Below are 22,113 nucleotides of genomic sequence, written 5' to 3'. Positions count from 1 at the left end.
GGAGCCTACCTGTATATAAAAGGGCTTAGCCTGAGGTTTGAGTTAATTGTTGGTAGTTGGTTGGTTTTAGTGGGTTGGTTGGTTGGGAAAGGCAGCTGGAAAAGCAGTTGGCAGGCAGTTGGAAATAGAGAGGCAGTTAGTGCAGTGGGTTCTCGTGTGAGGGGAGGTAGAAGAGATAGAGACAGGATAAAACAAGACTAAGAAGGTAAAGAGTAACAACGTTTGGAATGCAGTTAAAGTTTGTTTGTGTCTGAAATAAACTACACTCTTCTTTGTTAATTTGAGAACCTGACTGAGACTAAGTGATTTACCGGGGAGGACCTGGTTGGTGGCAGCGGATTAGTGGTGTACAGGTCAATAGTCTGTGAGACGACCGGGGCCTCCGTACAAATGCTTTCTGATGTAGACTAAGATGTCCCTATTTTCACTGGAGAAATGTTGGAGGGTATGCTATACATGATTTTGGCTTGAGGTGTGACCCACCCGGATCATAACCCCTGCGTTAGTTGAGGGCTTATTGTAATTTGGAGGACAGCAGTCTAGGATAGGCTGCAGTAAAATTTGCCATGTATCTACAAGAGCAATTAGAACAATCCAATTGCTGTTCTGTTTTGGTATCCTCCTCTTACTCAAACTTGTTCCAAATTTCTCATTGTACCCTGTCAAACTCATTGTGGCTTGCCAGAAAACAATATGTATTCTGGAAAACACCAGAACATGCAATTACAACACACCACCCCCTTTCCCATCCCCTGTTCTTTTCGCCTGCCAAAACGTTCTGAAATGTTTTATTTTCGGACTACCTTTATTTTCCCCTCTGCATTGTCCGAAATATTTCTCTGCTCTCAAATACATCCATTAGTTCTGCCCCTCGAAAGGATTCCAGTTATGTCTGCTCTCTTTCTCCCCCCCCCCCCCCAAGGCTGCAGAGCAGCACAAACTTGGCAAGCAAACAAAGACCATTTGGAAACTATAAGAAAGGCGTCGCTGGAATGTTAACTCTGATTCAGAATCTGCTTCTTAAAATATTCCAGCAGCTCTCCTATTGGGAAAAAAAATCTAATGCTGCTGACTCTTCAGATGTGTAACGTCCGATTACAGTAACAGACTCGTGTTTCTAGAAATCATTCCCCCTTGAGCAATTTCTAAAGAAAGTTAGGGAAACCTTCAGAAACAAGCCAACTAATGGCTGATGATGTGGATTGACCGAGCCAAACTGTAGTCCACTGCCACTTTTTGTGTCTTTCCATGTCTTTGATGCCCCCTCCCTTTTGTTGTTGTTGTTTTGTTAACCAGTAAAAAGAAAGGAGGGGAAATGAGCTACTAACAAGCTACAGTACACAGTTCATGAGCTGAAGCTGGTGTGGTCATCCGCATGTTGCTCAGACTTGCCCCATGGCAACCCGGCTTAAGGGGACTACCATATTTTTTGCACCATAACACTCACTTTTTTCCTCCTAGAAAGTAAGGGGAAATGTCTGTGCGTGTTATGGAGCGAATGCCTGTGGGTGGCGGAGGGGATCTGCTGCAGTCGTGAGCAGAGGATCCATGGTTCCCCTTCCTTCCCTCCTCCGTGGTTACAAAGCATGGATCCACATGGATCCTCAGGATTTTTGCATTGGGCTACTCCAAACTCACTGTCAGATCACATGTCTGCGGCCACAGCATGAACCACAAAAATCATATATCCACTATTTCGTTTAGAATATTTTTTTTCTTGTTTTCCTCCTCTAAAAACTACGTGCGTGTTATGGTCTGGTGCGTGTTATAGAGCGAAAAATACGGTATTTCAGTGAGGTCTTCAGTGTACAGTGGTACATCGGGTTACAGACTTCAGGTTACAGACTCCACTAACCCAGAAATAGTGCTTCAGGTTAAGAACTTTGCTTCAGGATGAGAACAGAAATTGTGCTCTGGTGGCGCGGTGGCAGCGGGAGGCCCCATTAGCTAAAGTGGTGCTTCAGGTTAAGAACAGTTTCAGGTTAAGAACGGACCTCGAGAACGAATTAGGTTCTTAACCCGAGGTACCACTGTATTTCAGTGAAGGGACAAACAACATGCTCAGCAAAGTTCAAGCACTCACTCTTGGACCTCTTCAAGATCAATTTGTCAAAAAATAGGTGTTGTTGGTTTTTTTGCAAACATTTGTTGTGATGAAGTATAAATAACTTATAAAAACTAGAGCAGTTTCAGATGAGGTTACTATTTTAATTTTTTTTTTAAAGTCAAGGAATGTGTGTCTTCAGCATACAGATCTAGTACTTATGAGTATAAATTTCTTTGTAAAAACCAGCCAGTGTTTAGAAGAAATGAATGATCAAGATACAGAGGTCGCCTCAGGGCCGGCCCACCCATGAGGCAAGGTTTGGCAAGCGCCTCAGGCAGCAAGATCCACAGGGGCAGCAAATCAAGTCTCCAATGAATGCACCACCCACTGCTGCTAAGGTGGCAGTGACAATGGCAGTCTGCTCCTTGGCCTCTTGGAGAACAGAAGGCGCTGATGGTCTTGTTTCCGATGCAGATCTTTATTCCCCCTTGCTTGTTCCTGATGTAGCTTTTCACTCACCCCTTCTCCCCTCGTGTGTATGTGCTCATTTTGTGGTTTGTCTCAGGTGCCAAAGTGTCTTGGGCTGGCCCTGAATGGCCCTGAAGAATAATCCCATGTAGGTCTCCCTAAATAGTGCCTTTGTTACACATTTGCTAAAAATCACCTATCGTTTTCTGGGCTGACCTTTCCTGATGCAATTCAATGCCAACACCAAAAATAATAATTGTATAATGTTTTGAAGTGGGCGGGTCCCCTTTGTTGTGTGCGTGACTTGTCTGTTAAGAGAGATGCCTGGTCTGTACTAGAAACACCCCTCCCCTCTCTGGGTGTGGCTCCCTCCATAGTTTGGTCAGACCTAGTTGGAACCATAGTCTTAACTTGTGTAACAAGCTTTAGCTGCTGTATTGTTTCCCAATAAATACAACTATTCCATTTTCTCTGACTCCTACTGCTTCCTATTATTAGGGCAGATCCATTGCAAAGTTTCCTCACACAGTGAATACCCCTCCCCCCATCCAACTTTTGTCTCTGGGAAAATGAGGCATGATAAATATATTTTTAAAGAACAGTCTGTTCTAAAGTGAGGAAAGTTCACGAGGCAAGTTCACAAGGCTGACTTTGCCAGGGGATGTAAAAATAAAACATTATTGCTCAACATAACTCAAGACAGCACTTATTCCTTTAGCATCGGGATACGGTATCGGGCAACATACTGTACATATTTTACCTATGTATGAAAAGCCCATAAGGCTTTCCTGGGAGTTCATTAGCTCAGTAAAGTAGTATTATAATTGTTCTAGCCAACTAGCAACATATAACAGCATTATATTGATGGCCTATTCATAAAACAGTGGTTTTCTCTTCGTGTCTTTAAAGTTTAGGACTGAAGTCTCCCATGTTTATTCGGAACAATATGTACTATACTTATTCTCATAACACAATGAGGAACAACCTGTAGCTTAGAGAGTGTACAGATCATAATGTGCCTGGACGCTTCCCCCCCAACATTTCAAAGGGTACATCTGCCGAAAGAGCTGAAAAAGCAGCTACCTTTCACTAAGATGAAAGCAGCAAAGTACTCCCGACCGTGTTTTCATGTTTAATGCATGACTTACGGTAATATTTGAGCAAACATTTCTGCACTAAGTCATTTCAAAATCCAATTATCAGTTTTATGATGTCTCTGGCATTTGAGATGCCTTTCAGCGAGAAGGTGGTTAGCTATATAAGCCGTGAGTCAGCTATAGCGAAGATTCACTAGTAAAGGACTATATCGTAAGCCACACTTTTGTCCATTGATCATCTTGCTATCTTCCATGCATTAGCTACTCCCCACAAACCATTCAGGAAAGAAAATGATGATGAATGAGCATCGTACAAGAATGAAAGAAGAGCCCTGCTCGACCAAGCCAAAGTCCAACATCCTGTTCTCACAAGCAGCCAACCAGATTCCGATGAGAAGCCAGCACGCAGGACTTGGGTACAACTGGGCTTCCTCCACTTGTGATTGCCAGCAACTTGTGTTCAGAGGTATCTTGCTTTTGACAGTAGAAGCAGAACATAGCAATCATGGCTAGGAACCATAGATAGGCTTACCCTTCATGAATTTGTCTCATCCTCTTCTAAAGCCATCCAAAGTGATGGCCATTTGTGGAAGTGAAGTCCATAATTTAGCTATGTGCTGTGTGCATAATTATTTTCTTTTGAAGTAGTTCCAACATTCCACTCTGGAATGGGTCTCTGCTATATTTTGTGTGCGCCAAAAGAATAGACAAAGTAGTACATATTTGCAGGCACATTTGTGAGCATCACAATTCAAAAAAAGGTAAAAGGTAAAGGACCCCTGGACGGTTAAGTCCAGTCAAAGGCAACTATGGGATTGCGGCGCTCATCTCACTTTCAGGCCGGTGGAGCTGGTGCTTGTCCACAGACAGCTTTCTGGGTCATGTGGACACCATGACAGAAACCAGAGCACACAGAAACTCCATTTACCTTCCCACTGCAGTGATATCTGTTTATCTACTTGCACTGGTGTGCTTTCGAACTGCTAGGTTGGCAGGAGCTGGGACAGAGCAACGGGAGCTCACCCCGCCACGGTGATTCAAACCATCAACCTTCTGATCAGCAAGCCCAAGAGGCTCAGTGGTTTAGACCACAGCGCCACCCGCATCCCATTAATTAGAACTGGCCTGATAGTATTCAAATTCCAGCATATTATCTTATAAGATTTTTAACGTGTTCTGAACCACAAGTTAAAATAAAATAAAATAGACACTGAAATTATCAATAAACATTAGCATCAAAAGCAAGTTAACCTACACAAAATTCAAAACATCACACACGAACATTAGAATACACGTCTACCTTGCATTTCTGGGTAGATTTGCTTAAACGAAAAAGGTTTTGTCTGCTGTCAAAAGCAGTGCGGTGAAGTCACCCACTTGGTGTCATTGGGCAGGGAGTTCCAGAGGTGCTCCTACACTAAAAGTTGGTTTCCTTGTAAGTGCAGAATGAACATTATGGGACACTTGTAAAAGTTCTAGCTTGGCAGATCATCTTTAGTTTAGGACCACTATAATAAAATGATCAAAACTAATTTCCTGTTGAGGAAGGAGCACCCCAACTCAGACAGATTGATCCCCCCTCCCTTGCAAGAGTTTGCAGAACTGATAATCTGTGTAGCAGCACACAGGGCAAGACCTCGACATGTGCTTTATTGGGTCCTCTTTTCTGATCACCCTCCAGACTTCAACAAGAAGAAAGCTGTCATCAGATACTTTCTTCTACTCACAGTCCTCGAAAAGTTATGACAAATGACTTCAGCTGACTAATTGGACTTTACCGTACACAAAACGGCACCCTAGTTAATTAAACACCACCATTCATTTTGCAGTGTTTTGATTTGTTACAAAAAAAAAAAAAGCAAAGTTGCCACAGGCATTTGCAAAATGAGAACTGGGCATTTACACCATTTGGATCGCAAAACCATATGATGAAAAGTGCCTACTCGACTGCTTTATTTATAATTGCATTCAAATGTAAACTAAAGCAGTTTCTTTTATTTGAAATCCCTGCATATTAATGCTTAGAGTTTGTTCTGTTTCTGCCAACACAGCACAAATCCCTAAGCCCTTAGGTAGAAACGGATGATTATAATGAGTACGGTGAAAATGGTAAAACTAGAATAGAACTTTTTGAATCACTTAAGTTTTCCTTGTGATTGGAGAGATTTACACTCCAGATGCAACAGGCTGCCTTTCACACTATATTCTCTGCAGAGATGACCTAACATTCCAACCTTTGTGTTTTTGGTGCTTGGAATTTGCAGTTCCTCCAGAAGCAGAATTCTTTTAAGTGTTACTTCTATTTTTGGACATGCTCCATCCTTTATATAGAAAATTAGTCTCCTTCTTCTTCTTCTTCCTCTTCTCAGGCTGTAGGAGACGATATGACTCATGTCTTTATACAAACTGAGTTACCTCTCTTGACAATAGACTATTGCAGTATGATAACGGAAGGATTTGTGGCACAGAAACATTTTTACATGATGAAGTGCCACACTTCCCCATCTCTAAATTTTGGTGCATGCTTAATCACCTGAAGAGTTGGCCTGTAGCAGTGCTGGTTCATAGCTGCTGCTGAAAAATTAACTCAAAAATTAAGGTATAGTGAAGGACAAACAAATAAGACTCACTTCAAAATGAATGTGCACAAATGTTAGTGCAATAGGCAATGGTGTTTTGAAGCATTGAGAAACAGAAGGCTTATATGCACTTATATGGAAGAAATCAGAAACATGATTGACAATTTGCTTTCACAGCTGTAAATCTCTCAATACGATGAAGGTTCATCATTCATTAATTGAATCGACGTAGTGGCACTTTGGGAGAAAAATCTGTGATGCTAGGAAGAGCTGTAGTGTGTAGCATGGAAGGGCCTGCTTCTTTGAATCATCCAGATTGCATTTGCTGAAGTTCCTGCTTGTCCTATGCACAACAAATTACTTGCCTCCTGTTCTCCTTTTGTGGGCAGCCAGGAATGGAGGGTGAAATCCCAGCCAGAGCTCCACTTCCTTGCCTCAACACACCCTTCCTTGTGGTTAAATAGCTGTTGGAGTGAAACGGGTTGATCCAGTGTTCTAACGTAACCCCCCAAAAACCTTATTTTATTACCACTGACAATACAATCAATGCATTATTTCCACCACACAACACCTATGCAGGGTAGACCCCAACATTAAGCTGAGTCTGGTGGTAGATGCTGGGTGGGGTGGGGCACATTTGCCACCTCTCTGGCTGAAACTGTCAACCATTCCCCCAGTTTCCTGGGAAGAGGGATTGCTAAGCCACTCTGAGAAGCAAAGCTCTGTGTAGTGAACAGGGGTCTCTTAGCTACTCTCTGCGCTCATAACAAACTACAGTACCCAGCATGCCTTGTGGGAAGCCATGACTTTAAAAGCGGTATAATAGTGTTTTAAATGAATCATGCAGATATGACCCAAGATTCAGCTACCACCAGTCCTTCAGTTTCTATATATGGATGGAATCTGTCTGCCTTGTCATTTTGCTTGCTTCCTTGCAGAGGCAGATCTAGCTGTGCACTCAGGGGTGGTGCCAGGGGGCAGGGTGAGCATCCCAGTGGAGCGCTGCCCATGGCGAGCACCCCAGGGGACAAGACGCCCATGGGGTGGAGTGAGCTGCCCGTGGCAGGTTGCTTCTTGGGCGGCAGGGGGTGGGGAATAGGAGCTGCACCGCTTTGCCAGCAGCCTTCCTTCCTTCCCTCTTCCTTTGGACAGCTCGGGGGAGGCTCCCCCCCAGGAAGCAGGTCCAGTCGTGACCGACTCTGGGGTTGCGGCACTTATCTCGCTTTATTGGCCAAGGGAGCCGGCGTACAGCTTCCAGGTCATGTGGCCAGCATGACTAAGCCGCTTCTGGTGAACCAGAACAGCACATGGAAACGCCGTTTACCTTCCCGCTGGAGCGGTACCTATTTATCTACTTGCACTCTGACGTGCTTTCGAACTGCTAGGTTGGCAGGAGCAGGGACCGAACAACGGGAGCTCACCTCGTTGCGGGGATTCAAACCGCCGACCTTCCGATCAGCAAGTCCTAGGCTCTGTGGTTTAACCCACAGCGCCACCCGTGTCCTGTGAGCATATTTACAAGCAGGTTTATTCAGCATAGATCAGGACAAAAGGAAAACATGTCTGTTCTCCTTCGTGTCCAAAGCAAAACAGAAAGCTATACACAAACGGAAGTTCCCAGCATACTGTGCTGGAATGTAAACAGACATGTGACATGCAACAATTCCACATGTCTGTCCCTTAAGGTGGAACGGAATTATCAACAAGGACAGGTGAAGAGGCAACAATAAAGAGGAGGAAGAGCAGGCCCAGGAAACTCAAGGGATTAGCAATCCACACACACACCCCTGTCACTACAGAAGCATGGACCAACTGGTGCCCAGGGATGCAGACTCCTGACACCAGTCCTGGAAAAAGACAACACATCCCTAACATGGAAATCTGCAATGTGGCTTGCGGAAAGCTTGCAGGTACTTATGCATTCTGGCTTTATAGCTAAGGCGGGTGCTTTCATTCCAGCACATCATTGCCAGCATTATTTTGGGCTGCAAACTTTAACCAGTCCTTGTGTCTCAGTCTGACTGCTCTTTCAGGGAGGATAAAATTGAGGTGCTGGGTTCTAACAAGTCCTGAACTCCTTGGAGGAAGGGTGGGATAATTTTTTTAAAAGACATTTTTTAATGGGAGTTTATAATAGGACTTCCGCCCATCCTGGTGCTTTTAAAATAAGCCAAGCTTTGAAACATGTGCAACTTGTCCCAAATCCTCTTGGTGAGATAAGGCAGGATTGAAGTTTAAAATAAATACGAGTGGCACATGGGCTGCCTTGAGCAGCAAGGGAAAAAGCAGCTGCCTTGGCCCAGCATGCGTGTGTTATGTAAGAAGGAAAAATTGGAAAAGGGAAAAAACGCCCCGCAAAAGCTTCAAAAAGTGATAAAAATCTTAATGTAGCTGCGGAACATTAGTTGGCCTTTTTTGTGGAAAGAGAAAATATGCCTGCTATTAAGACGACTCTAGAAGCCAACTGGCTTTTTTATGTGTGTGTTTTGCCTGGCCCCCAGCTCGGCGTAATGAAGATCCTATCTCACACAATAAGCCCGACCAGCTGATCTTCCCCAGTACAAAGCAAAGTTGCCCTGCTTTTGTATTTAATTTCTTTTCAGCCCTGGCTCGGTTTCTTCTTTTGTTCTGGGCTTGTTTGAACGAGACGGCTTTCTGCTAAAGCAGCAAATATGGCAATCTCGACAAGGTGCTTCCCGCCATGGTTTGCTGATCCACATCAGCTTAGATGAAGCAAGCAGGCAACACACGTGCACTCGATGCTGCACCAGCGGCTTCTGATGCCTGGGTTTATTTGTGCAAACTGTGCAGGTTGTTGGACGAATCCAAAAACAGCAACGACACAGGAGGGACCGGCACGTGTCCATTCACATGGCTTGTTTGCGTAGGCTCAGAGGTTCAACAGCACAGCGCTAGAGACAGAGGAAATGTTTGAATAGCCACGTTGTTTCTTTGAGTTCCTGCTAAACCTCAGAATGGACAACCAGCCCTGCACAAACCACTGTTCATCTGAACACACAGGTCTTAGGAAAAATCTCCACGCAGAACAAGCTGTTTCAAAGAGAGTGCAATAATTATAAGAATTTTAAGATGTTGATGTGATGCAAGCACATCACATGCCACATGAGGAGCCCTGCTGATTCAGATCAGGTATTCACCAAGACATTTCCAGCACTGGCCAGCTAGGTACCTCCTGGAAGTCCAGAAGCAATGCTCCATTCAGTGATGCTAAATGCAAGCACTATGACCATTAATTATATTCATTAGGAACATTTTTGCACTCAAGTGCCTCAAAGCAACTTACACAAAAAAGAATTCATGGCCAATGCATTAGGGCCGGGCGATATATCAATATATTGTCCAAAATGGTTTTGAAGTTCACATTGTGATAATTGTTTCATAACATTTGAGCTGGCGATATATCATGAATCACAATGTGTGCAAGGGCTAAGCGATATCTGGGTTTCAACACCACGATAACTACCCAGTTAAACATTGCAATAACTCACTAGATAAATATCGCAACAACTCAGCTAAACGCTGCAATGTTATCAGCAGCTAAACCTCACAATATCACCAACTAAATGTTGCAATCTACCACAATGTCTGAAATAAGGATGGAACTATACAGAGGTGAACAGGACAATATCCTGGCAACTGCTACTACTTAGGGGTCTAAAACGAATAAATGGCAACATTATCAATCATCACATGCTCAGTTTCATCAGCAGGCATCAATATATTGCGATGTTTAGCTGGTAATATATTGTAATATTGAAAACCAGTTATCGCCCAGCCCTACAATGCATCCATGCTGCAGGGCATTGATGGACAATAGTCATTTGGGCAGGTGAACTGAGGGACTTGGTTACATTGATAAAGAAAAAACACTTTGTCTGTGTTATAATAACACTGTAACACCAGATGGCGCTGTGGAGCCCTACTTTTCGCCAATGGGATTTCCCTTTATGAAGTTTACAATGTGTTTAACTGAATCACTTTTTCTGATGTGTCCAGATCCAGCCCTGGTTTAAAACAGATTTCAGTTTTAAGAAATGCATGTGCATTTCTTAAGGCAGACTTTTGAAATGATACAAGAAAAGCATGCAAGACCAGAGGTGAATGTGGGATACCCGCACAAAGCAGAGACCACTCTTTCAAACTGCTTCCATATCTCGTGTGTGTGTGTGTGTGTGTGTGTGTGTGGAGTTTGTCTGTCTAAACCAGGATGTGGAACATTTTTCAGTCAGAGAGTTGGATATATAACTGATCAACCCACTGGGGACCATTTCTGACAGGTGGGTGGGTCCACCTATCTGTCAGTCACGTGACCACTGCATGCTGTCAGGTGATCCAAATTCCAAGCGCCGAAGCAGGCAGAAGGTTAAAAGACAGCAGGTAGCTAAGCCTCTGCATGATGCTTTCTAAAGAGCAAGCAGAGGTACATCGCCAGTCTTGCCGCTGTGTTCCCACCGTGCTGACCCCTCAAAACCCAGCAAACGTGAGGAATTTAAATGTATTGGGGCTGGTTCTCAACATCTCCTACAGCACATGTGGAGAGCTTAATCTGAAATGAAGAGATTTTTATAAATTTGCACTATTTTAGTGTTGTTAGCCGCCCTGAGCCCGGCTTCAGCTGGGGAGGGCGGGATATAAATAAAATTATTATTATTATTATTATTATTATTATTATTATTATTTGTATCTCGAAAATGAGGCTGATAAGGAATTCAGACGGTAAGCTTGGGTGTGAATATCACTTAATGAGATTTGCATAGGATCGGACTGGTCCATCCATCTCTCTCTAGAGGGATGTGTGCGACTGTGTGTAAAAACTAGCTTGGTGGATAAATTGTGCACCTGTTGCTCTTCTCACTCGTGCCTCAGCATCCCTGCCTACCAGAGACATGTGGCTCTGATACTCCTTGTCTGTGTGTCCACTGAGCCCCTGCATGGGGGACTTTATGGGCCTTCCTCTCTCCCTGCCCAACTTGGACAGGTGGGGAGGGCTACCCACACATCAATCACCTGGCACAATCTGATGACATGTCAAAGTTGTGTGTGTGTGTGTGTGTGTGTGTGTGTGGAGAATCTGCTTTGCCAGCGTGTTCCCAGCACCCACCAGGATTGAATCCCTCTATCCATCATCAGCTGATGGCATCAGCTGACCAACACAGGTAGTCACAGTAATGTGAAAATGCCTTTGTGGGTCAAATTACACCCTCTGACCGGCCACAATTGAGCCATGGGCCTGATCTAGTTTCTGTTACTCTCCCCCCACCCCCACCTTCAATTTTATTAACATTTTCACAATACAATAAAATAAGACAAATAGAATAAAAAAATACAGCCCCACACAGGTCCCTCTCATCTGTCCATCACCTCTCTGTATGTATCTTCATTTGTCCCAAACATAAATCATAAGAAATCAAAATACAGTGGTACCTCGGGTTAAGTACTTAATTCGTTCTGGAGGTCCATTCTTAACCTGAAACTGTTCTTAACCTGAAGCACCACTTTAGCTAATGGGGCCTCCTGCTGCCGGAGCACGATTTCTGTTCTCATCCTGAAGCAAAGTTCTTAACCTGAAGCACTATTTCTGGGTTAGCAGAGTCTCTAACCTGAAGTGTCTGTAACCTGAAGCATATGTAACCCGAGGTACCATTGTATATGGCATGGCGTGCTCTGGTCCATGGGGTCACGAAGAGTCGGACACGACTAAACGACTAAACAACAACAACAAAGTTAATAGAGCGCTGTCAAAATTTAACAACCATGTGCTCTATATAACAGCGACTGAGGGAACTTCACGGTCTTCTGGATTTTTTGGGGGGGGACGACGTCGTGGGCAAGCACCTAGAGCCCACCTGCTGGAAAAAACCAACCAACTCTATGTAATAACCCTAGTATTTCGGTTTACAGTGGTACCTTGGGTTAAGTACTTAATTCGTTCCGGAGGTCCGTACTTAACCTGAAACTGTTCTTAACCTGAAGCACCACTTTAGCTAATGGGGCCTCCTGCCACCGCCGTGCGATTTCTGTTCTCATTCTGAAGCAAAGTTCTTAAACCGAGGTACTATTTCTGGGTTAGCGGAGTCTGTAACCTGAAGCGTCTGTAACCTGAAGCGTCTGCAACCCGAGGTACCACTGTACTTGGGTGTTGCAGCTGGAGCAATGTCAGCGCTTGTGCCAACACGCCCCCCCCCCCCCGCGCAGCCTCACGGACTCTCATCCTTTTGTGTTCTATCAAGTGGGAAATGCAAACGCCAACGTGGCCCGCCCAGCAGCCCTTTGCAACGGACGCAGGCGAGCCGGGCTGTGTGTTTACCTAGTGCCGAGCCTGGCGAGCCGCGCACGCTCCGGGCCTTGTGGAGCGCAGCGCAGCAGGGAGCCACTTTCTCTGAGTCACCGAATGCCAGCAGCTCCCACGGCCGCCTTTGATGTCCACCGCGAGAGTTCGACGGCGAATTTTCTGCAGACCATTCCGGGTTCCTGGAGCGGGAGCTCGGAAATAAGAGGCGGGGGCTGCCCTGCGGCGCTCCCCCCAGTCACCCACCCTCGGTTTGCCTTAGGTCATCTTGCTGCCCCCTGACCAACCACATTTGGGAGGGGGAATCCCATTTGGCTCGCCAGAATTTTGTCGCACGCCAACTCCAACCTGGAGAACGTAGAGCATGAGACTCTTAATTTCAGGGTTGGGGTTTCGAGCCCCAAGTTGGGCAAACGGTTCCTGCATCGCAGGGGGCTGGACTAGAGGACCCTCGTGTCCCCATCCAACTCTCTACGATTCTGTGGTCAGAGAAGAGGGAGCTTGCTACGGGATAAGGATAACTGTGACTTTAAAGATGAATGGGAACCCTTTCCAAAGTAGTTGAAGACGCAACAAAGCGAACTGGACTCCTTGGCAGGTTTTGAATAAACATTCACAAACTTTTTATTGATAATAATCAGCTAAATCGTTTGAGCATCTATACAACTTTGTAACATGCAGAAAACAGCAGTCTCAGAGAAACCAAAGACTGGAACTGAGGGAAGTCGGTGGTGGGGGTGGGGGTGGGTGGGTTTTGTGTGGAAGGGTGGGGGGAGGGAGGAAAAATGGGGGGGAAACAAGGATGATATGTTTTTGGATAATATGTCTTGTTTTAATTTTGAATTTAAAAAAAGAGAGAGAAGAGGGAGCTTGCAACCCGCTGCAGCTTGCACGCCCCGTTCCATAGGAGCTAACTCCGAGGGGCCGTCAGCCCCCACAATATTTTATCCAAGTTGGCACCCCTGCCCCCTTCCATCCCGGGAAGCAGAGCAATCGCCTTCCTAAGGAGCCAAGGCTCTCAGGATCGCGCAGCGGGAAGGCGGGTTTGCTAGGAGAAGGAGGTGGGGAGAGAGGTGGTGCCTAGCTCCCTATTGGCTGCTCAAAGCGAGGAGGAGGCGGGGCGGAGCTTTGCCCGGGAACCGGGAGGCGGGGCTTGCGGAAACCCAGAGAAAAGGGGCTCCGGAGCGCGGAGGCGGCGCAGAGCAGACGCGCTTCTTCTCCCTCTGTTCGGGTTGCCGTCGCGCCTTCTCTCTCCCAGTCCGTCCCCATCGCGGCTGGGCGTCGTTCGGCTTGCAGCGACGCTCGCCTCCCCGAGGGCAGCTGCGATGCGCCTGATCCAGAACATGGGGACCATCGCCGAGTACCCCCAGGCAGGGAGCACCCTCAGCGGAGATAGCTGCGGATCGGGCCGCCCCCGACTCATCAAGATCGCCGTGGTGGGAGCCAGCGGGGTGGGCAAGACCGGTAAGAGAACGGGACGCGCGGGGCTGATCCTGGCGACATGGAAAGGCGTGCGCGGGGGGCGGGGGTGGACATAGGCATACTGCAAGGACGCAATGAATATACCAATATTCGGGGGGGGGGAATCCTTCCCCAGTTGTAGCAAAAGGGCGGGGCGGGAAATAGAAACGCCCTGGAGGGTCCAGAGGGAGCAAACCTACTGCCATTGTGACAATCTGTTTGCCCGGTCCAAAGTATGGTTTGAATATGAGGATAGCATCCCTGCCAGCGATCCAAAGCGCTCACCTCTAATTTGGGGAGAAAGAGACGATGGCTAGCTAGGTAGCAGCATCCTTCTTCTCTTAGGTAAGCACCTGCTGCCAGATCAGGAATGGATGAAGATCAGTGACCAAACAAAAGCTCTGACACCCCCTGCTGCCCAAGCCTGACATGTGGACGCCTCATTAAAAGGATAACACCCATTCCCACGCCCTTGAAGATGCTTCTGTAGTTGCAACTTTCATCATAGCAGTGATGAGCAGTGTGAGGGGTGAATGATATTAGAAGGTGCCTAAATGCCTGTTCCTTCAGACTGAAAGGTGTATCGTGGATGACTGCTCACAGTTCCACTCTTAAAAGTAGTTACTCAGGAGTCAGCTGCAGTGGATTCTGTAGTAGGATGTCTTTCCCAACAGAATATGCTTAGGATTGCAGCCTTTAATTTGCTTGACTGCTACATCCCAAGTTTTGATGGCTGCTGCTACTGCTAGCCAAAGGTAACTCTAGAAAAAGATGCACTCCCCCAATAGCCTATTGAAACGCTTTCCCTGCTCGGGTGTCCTGTATGTGGAGTTTTTGGGTATGCAGACAGAAACTGGGGGAGGTTATTGCCCTTAAACACCAAGTGCAGATGACATTGTGTCTTCTGCTTCCCCCCCTTTCTAACCTGCACCTTTTTTATTATGAATTGCAGCCCTGGTGGTGAGATTTCTCACAAAACGGTTCATTGGAGACTACGAACGCAATGCAGGTAAGAAATGAGCCTTGCTGTATTCACAGGTGTGCACTGCAGTGTATTTTGATCCAGCGACAAACTCAGTGAAGCCTTTGGTGTCTCACTTCCAGAAAGCTAGACTGTACAATGGGGATTTCACTAGGCAAAGTCACTATGCAACGCTGAAACCCAGGTGTCTGGCCAAGTGTTATCAAGAGGACAAAAGGAATTTATACACTGACCTACTTTAGCTAGCACAAGGCGAGAACTGCCCCGTTTTTATTCTCACTGCAGCCACATTGGGGTGTCAAGCCCCTCCTCTATAGTTTGACTTCTGAAGTTTAGTTCTCATTCACCAATCTGCTACACACACACACACACACACACACACATTAGAATGAAACAAGTTCTAAGCTAAAGGAGGTGGCTTCAGTCCTATAACCTTTTCCCACTCCTATATTTATGTAATCAACTTATTTATGCAAATAAGCTTGAATTCAAAGCCAAGTAGTTTGTTATTCATGAAGAACAGCAGACACACAAAATGAGGGCTTTCCAAGAAATTTCTGGACCACATGTGACCACAAAGAGGGTGGGAATAATCTTCTATAATGCAGATAAACCAAACTAAACTTAAGTTTTCAGTATATTGGGGGGGGGGGTGTTTAGGTGGCTCTCCAGGTGATGATGAGAGTTTGGGGTCCAAGCAAGATCTGGATGGCCACAGGTGCCCCATAACAAGGTGTACACCCATCAAAGCAATATTCCAATGTCCTGTTTTTGCTGTAATGAAGATGCAGTTTTATATTGAATGCATTTATTTCTTAGCATTCATTTCATTCTCCCTTACACAGGCTGCCTGTGTACTTTAAATCTACTTGCACATATTGTAGATAAGCATTTGTAGCCACTTGGAAAGGTATGCATTTGCCTCAGCTTGAGCCAATAGTGTCAAGACCAAATATAGTTGATCTAGAATCAATTGTGACAAAGCCTTTAAAGTCTCTTGTATAAAATGAAAATGATCCCCCCTTCCCATTAATCAGACACTGTAGCTAAAATAGGAGTGTGTGTGTGTGGAGGGCAGGACACATCAGTGGCGTAGCGTGGGTTGTCAGCACCCGGGGCAAGGCAAGTAATTTGCGCCCCCTAACCCATGGATTTTAGCAGGGGGCAGAGAGCTGCGAGTGCGCCCCCCCAGATGTTGTGCCCGGTGCTGCCGGCCCCCCCTGCACCCCCCACGCTACGCCACTGGGACACATTGATTTGAGGGTGGTTGTTTTTTAACAGCAGGCTGATTTGAGTGAAAAAGTTCTGTGACCACGCAAGATCCCACATTGTCAAGGAAGGACAGCATGCTCCAGTGTGGAACGTTGAAATCCTGCTAGTTCCAGTGTAACTGATTTTAAGCACATCCTTAACTTTCTCCTTGGACTCAGTGAAACTTAAATGAGCTTAAGTTTGGCTAGGAATGTGCTTCCCGTAAAAAGGGGCTAGACAACTAACTTTTTCCAAAGGTTAACTCTGCCAAGAGGTTTTTATTTAGGTTTGCTTCAGCATTTTAGCTTTGTAAGTGAAGCCAATTACTAAGAATTCTGTTGTGTGGTTTTTTGCCCATATACGCCATGCTTTGCTGTGTTTAGGCTGTAAACACTTACCTGGGAGTACATCCCACTGAACTCAGTGGGATGAATTTCTGAGTAGACATGGGCAGGATTGTACAGTCAGTCTTTCTTATGATGAAAACACCATCTGCCTAATGTAGCAAAAATGCCACTTTTTTTCAACAAGTCACAGATCCATCTCCACTGAGTTTTTTTCCTTTTCATTGTGCAGAGGTTAATGAATGTCAGTTTATAGTGCATGTACAACCCCCTCTCTGAACTTGTCTGATGAAGTGCATTTTTATTGCTAGGTAATTTGTACAGCAGACAGATCGAAATCGATGGAGAGTTGTTTGCAATTCAAGTCCAAGATACACCTGGAGTACAGGTGAGTTATGTTCCTGCGCCTTGTACCACTTTAAAGGGGAGCTTCAATTTTGGCACATTTCAAGAAGTTCATTGTTACATATATTGATTCATAAGAATCCCAGTAGGGCTTTACTTCCAAGTAGATGTGCAAGGATCATAGCTGTTTGAATTGGGAGCCTAGCTGCATTGAAAAACTGTTTTGTTGCTATTAACTAGAGTTGTAAACAGTCAGAGCTTGATAAATGGTCTGTATATCGTCCCCTGACAGTAAAAGAAAACAATCCACAATTTCAGCTAAACTTTTGTCTACTTGAAGACACAACCATCGTGTTTAGGAAACCTGCCTTTCTTAAAAGAAAGGGGGGGAAACCTGAATGTGTTAAAAACAGTTCCTTGGCAAACTAAGAAACACTTCATTTTTATTATTCTACTAAAGTGCACTGGAAATCTGGAAAGAAATTTCATTGCTATAGCCTAATCAACTTTAGTTTCATAAACACATATGCAAAAGAAACTAAAAGTCACAGCCCTGGCAGCTGCACTCATTAAAATTTGTTAGGAGTTGAGTTTATATTATGGAAAGTTTGAACGTATAGGCATGAGTAAGGGCAAATTTTGCCTTTTTGAACTGGGCCGTTCTCCAACTTTAAATGTTTCCAGCTCATACCTTTGTTCTTTTCTCCCCACTCCCGACTCACTGTCTAGCCAGTTAATTTCCCATTCTACGGCACCACAAAGTCTTTTTCTCGAGGCAGGGTATAGCTTGAATATGGCAGACTTTGCAATAATTGAGTGTAGCATTTTTTATTTTATTTTTTTGCAACTGGACTAACATGTGGAAATGTGGATTAAAATTTTAGAGACAACATGCAATAATAAACATGTAATGGACATTGTAAGCTTTCCTTTGCAGCCAAATATTTCCCCTAGTTAATCTTTTTTTCTCCCCCAGGTCCATGGACACAGCCTTGACTGTAATGAGCAACTGAACAAATGTATTCGCTGGGCAGATGCAATTGTGATAGTCTTTTCAATCACAGACTATAAGAGTTATGAACTACTCGGTCGCTTCCACCAGCACATACGGCAGCTGCACCCAGGAAACAGAGTGCCTGTGGTGGTTGTAGCAAACAAAGCAGATCTCCTCCACGTTAAAGAGGTAGAACCACAAAATGGACTTCAGTTGGCTGGCATGTTGGGTTGCACTTTCTATGAGGTGTCTGTCAGTGAGAATTACAAGGAGGTCTTCAATGCCTTCCACAACCTCTGTAAAGATGTCTGTAAGCAACAAACCACCAGCAGCACGCCAGAGAAGAGGAGAAGCTCTCTCATTCCAAGACCAAAGTCACCCAACATGCAGGATCTAAAGAGAAGGTTTAAGCAAGCCTTATCTGCCAAAGTGAGGACTGTCACATCTGTCTGAAAGATCAAACTAAATGGGATGGGGTTTCCCTCCCCTTTCCCAGTGCATATTTCTATAGTTCCAGCTTTGGAACGTTAATTGCTGGTACTTCAGCATCCGAAAATCGTGCGAGAGAAAGAGTTCAGATGCACATAAAGCATTTTGTAATGAAGGAGTAACACTGAAGCTTGAATAAGCCCCCAAGGAAGTGGTGGAGCGTAGAATTTCTTGTTGCAAGCGCATTTGATTGACTAAATGGACAATATTTTCATGTTCTGCTGTGGAAGTTAGGTCATGTTGGTATTTGTATCATACTTACATAATGAAGGACAGGGAAGAAATATTCTGAATGCAGTCTTACTGATGGGGAACAAATTGTGTGTTACATCCATTAGCTATATTTTGGTATTTGGTGGAAGGCTGGCTTCTTTAGTAGTCTTCAATGGAGCCGCCTGCTTTTTAAAAACCCATGGTTTTGAACAGGGGTCAGCAACCTTTTTCAGCCGTGGGCCAGTCCACCGACCCTCAAACCATGTGGTGGGCAGGAATATATATATATATATATATATATATATATATATATATATATGGGGGAATGAACGAATTCCTATGCCCCACAAATAACCCAGAGATGCATTTTAAATAAAAGCACACATTCTACTCATGTAAAAACACGCTGATTCCTGGACCGTCCGCAGGCTGGATTTAGAAGGTGATTGGGCTGCTTCCGGCCCCTGGGCCTTAGGTTGCCTACCCCTGGTTTAGAAGCACAAGTATGTCATTGAATCAGTAAAAGAAATGTCAGTATAAAATGTGGGGGGCATTATTAACTGTATTTCTGATGGTGTGATGAGACATTTTGGTACCACAACTGCTGTTTAGTATCATTTTTAGATAGCTAAGTTTTTTTTCACTGTCTCTAAGACACTATCATCTTGATGATTCTTCAGAGACTGGTCATCTGATGCAATGCTGCAGCTTTCCAGATAAGACCTTTTTCTGTATTCCACTCATCATGAGGATTGTAAAGTTCCCACTTAATTGCTCTGAACAGGAATACAACTTCCTATTGTTTCAATCCAATCCAATTATTTGTCTTAGTCCATGAAACTGTTCCATTTTAGCTGAGACTTATCTCCAGCTAAGGCATGAGGGCTATTCCACTATTGCATAAGTGCTCTTTGTAGTAACATTTGAAAACACTGAATTATCAGTCGTGTTATCCAGGATTTGAGGACTATGCGCCCGACACCAATGCACTTTAAAAACAAACAAACACCGTGCTTGTTCCTTAAGCTGTAACTTATTTATTTTTATGTTGACAGCAACTCTTTAAATGGGACATCTTCATTTTGTTCCCGTGATTAAACCAAACCTTGTTTTCTCATCTGATTGTTGTGTTTTATATTCAGATGCTAGAAATGAGTGGCAAGACGCGTGAGAGACAGGGAAGTCACCTAAAGGCATTCAAGGGCTTAAGAGGACCTTCAATCATTGGCTTGGCCAGTGACGGTTTGCAGGGATTAGTGTCTCTCTGATTTCAGTAACACAACACAAATACAGATGATCAGGACTTGCCTTTGCAGCAGTCTTCTGCTGTCCCCAACTGCAGACTTCTGTAATACAGACTTGTACTGCAGCAACTAAAGCAGTTACTGTATTATGCAAAATCACCTGCCTCTTAAACCCTTTTTGACCTGATTATTGGCATCGTTCTGTCATTCCTAAGATGCTGAAGACTGTGTAGTAGAAAATCTGCACAGTCCTCCTTTACCTCATCCTAAAAAACAAAAAGAAAAAAAGGCTATTGTATATCAAGACTTTTTCAGAGTACTTGGAGTATCCCTTGTCAAGACAGGGACTCTCATTGTTCCGATGGGTCTCTTCCCACTGCCTAAATCTGTATTTCCCACATTTTGAGAGCTATTCATGCCCGTTCACTTGTGACAATGGCATCAGAAATTCTGTACAAGCATTGTGTGGTCTTTTCCATTACACACAATACACAGTGGTCCTGCAAAGCAAGCCCCAACTTTTATGTCTTGAGTCTAAACCCATGCTACAGTTAAGCCTTGGTCCTCTGCATGCGAGAACCATCATGAACAGAGAGGAGCAGCCATTGAATGAATGAAGGTCTGGCTTCCCAACAGCCTTTGGGGCAGCCACCAACGGGCAGAAAACTGGTCTGGGTTTCCAATCCCATCAAGGAGACAAAGAAAAGATGCATCATTTCTGCCATATGCCCGTTTTCCTGCTTAATCTCCAAAATACTGACGTCTATTAACGCAGTGTAGCAGAACTGCAATGGTAACCATGGAGACTGCCAGCTTTTTCTTTTCTCTTCTCCAAGTGCTTCAAAACAAATAGCTATACAGATATGATTTGTCACCTGTCTATCAAATGCAGCCTGCGAGGTGCATCCAATGTCTATTGCCATAAGTAAAGGCTACAAAATGTGTCCTTTTCATTTAAGAAAACTTTGTCCATTGTTCCCCTTTTGTTAGCTGGGTTAGAGCCCAATTTAGATTACCTTCATGAAGGGCCATGAAATGAAATGGCTTTAAAAATGGGATGATCAGCATCTACTAGACTGGGGAAGGCCTAAACTGGTGGTCCACATAAATATTTGCTGGGTTACACTGGAAAAAGGCAGTGCCTCGCTGTATTCTAACACTGTAAACTGCAGCAAAGAATCACTAGCTGCCTGGAGGAAAATCTCATATGCAATTCAGAAAAGAAAATTTTGTTTCTCTGCTTGATTTGCTAGGCATTCTTTCCTAATCTTAAACTATTCTACCATTGTTTTTTCCAGAAAACTAGCTGTAAGAGAAAGATTAGCTGTAGCCTTATAATGTTAAACCTGCTACAAATTTTTATCTGGTTCTTTTATAACAGAAGACACCAAGCAACCATTTCATCCAATATACCCTGGTCTGGACTAACAAGCTCTTTGCATGTGGCTTCTTCTATAAATGTTCTACATTCAGTAGCCAAAAGTGGAAAAGACTGACTTCAGCATGCAGTGGTGGCAGGTTTCATGTTTGAATGAATTTGGTGGCAATGTCTAAGGGAGAATAGTTAGCATATTGTGACCACCCTCAACATTTGGGATGGAGCAGGCTAGAAGTCCAATAATGCATGCAATTGTGGGGGATACTCCATATAGAAAACTAGCCATGACTGGGAGATGTCTATGCTGAACCCTTCTCTCTCACATGCTAGTTTGTTAAAGGAAGGGAAGGTTTTTCATTGGAGGAAGCAACTGAGTTGAAGTAGGAAGGTCCAGAAGCTTTTATCGTATGTATCTACTGAATGTATAAACTGACCCTGTGTCTAGATGACAACCCAGGCCCCTGAGTTTTTTGCTCAGTATGACAGTGTAAGTTCAGCAGGTGAGCCCTTGAAGCCGGCTTAGACCTCAGAGGCCTGGGGCAAGTGTGCTGAAACAACCCGACCTCATTTGGGTGTTCAGCTTTCCAACACCCTAAATGTCCAATCACACTGGGCTGATTCTGTAGTATATTAATGTATGCTTAGCTATCAAAGGCTTGATATTTACCTTCTGTGTAGCACCACTGAGATGGACACCACTGAAGAGAGTGACTCCATAATGGACCAATAGAAGATTAAAAGGTTTTTTGGGAAAGCACTGATAGGCAATCCCAATCCTCCCTCTTTCCTCAGTGATGTCTGTTGGTTGCCATTATGAAAGCTGCCCAACATTAAGGTAAAGGTACCCCTGCCCGTACGGGCCAGTCATGTCCGACTCTAGGGTTGTGCGCTCATCTCACTTAAGAGGCCCA

General features: G+C 44.6%; 1 protein-coding gene across 1 annotated transcript; it reads left to right on the top strand.

The window, feature by feature from the left end:
* The first annotated feature begins 13,384 nt into the window (after nucleotides 1-13,384).
* On the top strand, nucleotides 13,385-19,697 carry RASL11B (RAS like family 11 member B). The gene is made up of 4 exons (XM_081020584.1): nucleotides 13,385-13,965; nucleotides 14,915-14,971; nucleotides 16,851-16,927; nucleotides 17,861-19,697. The coding sequence occupies exons 1-4, from the start codon at nucleotides 13,827-13,829 to the stop codon at nucleotides 18,329-18,331; spliced, it is 744 nt and encodes a 247-aa protein (XP_080876710.1). The 5' UTR covers nucleotides 13,385-13,826; the 3' UTR covers nucleotides 18,332-19,697.
* The last annotated feature ends 2,416 nt before the right edge of the window (nucleotides 19,698-22,113 follow it).

This window comes from Podarcis pityusensis (genome assembly GCF_964106645.2).
Source record: "Podarcis pityusensis genome assembly, chromosome: 9".
Classification (NCBI taxonomy): Eukaryota; Metazoa; Chordata; class Lepidosauria; order Squamata; family Lacertidae; genus Podarcis; species Podarcis pityusensis.
This window is presented reverse-complemented; position numbering and strand designations above follow the sequence as displayed.